This window comes from Apis dorsata, unplaced genomic scaffold (assembly GCF_000469605.1).
Source record: "Apis dorsata unplaced genomic scaffold, Apis dorsata 1.3 scaffold_92, whole genome shotgun sequence".
Taxonomy (NCBI): Eukaryota; Metazoa; Arthropoda; class Insecta; order Hymenoptera; family Apidae; genus Apis; species Apis dorsata.
In genome coordinates, this window is record NW_006263390.1 from 1,234,941 (window position 1) to 1,235,421 (window position 481).

At 25.4% G+C, this 481-nt stretch overlaps 1 protein-coding gene across 1 annotated transcript in view; it reads right to left on the reverse strand.

Moving 5' to 3' along the window:
• The window catches only part of LOC102676092 (microtubule-actin cross-linking factor 1-like), an 81,873-nt gene that overhangs the window by 75,000 nt on the left and 6,392 nt on the right, over positions 1-481 (reverse strand). The window contains 1 exon segment of the mRNA XM_031508603.1: positions 1-64. This exon segment is cut by the window's left edge and continues 24 nt beyond it. Within this exon segment, the coding sequence (XP_031364463.1) occupies positions 1-64 (64 nt within the window).

Consider the following 481-nt stretch of genomic DNA (forward strand, 5'->3'; position numbering starts at 1 on the left):
CTGTACCAAACGTTTGTGAAGAAGAGATCGCAACGCGACCCACCGTTGATGTAGCTTTTGAACCCTGCAATATATAGGGATAGGATTAAAAAGAAAAGAAGAAAGAAAGAAAGTTTTGAACGATTAATAATCCTTTGTTTTCCAAGTGAATTTCTTAACTCAAAACGATTTTTATTGTATTATTTGTATTATTATTATATTATTGTAATATTTTATTTTATTATATTTGTGTATCTTTGCATGTGAAGAAAGAAAATTTGTCAAATATTAACCCTTTACTCTCCAAGTGTATTTCTTAACTCAAAACAATTTATATTATTGTAATATATTATTTTATTATATTTGTGTATCTTTGCATGTGAAGAAAGAAAATTTGTCAAATATTAACCCTTTGCTCTCCAAGTGTATTTCTTAACTCAAAACAATTTATATTATTGTAATATATTATTTTATTATATTCATGTATGTTTGCATGTGAAGA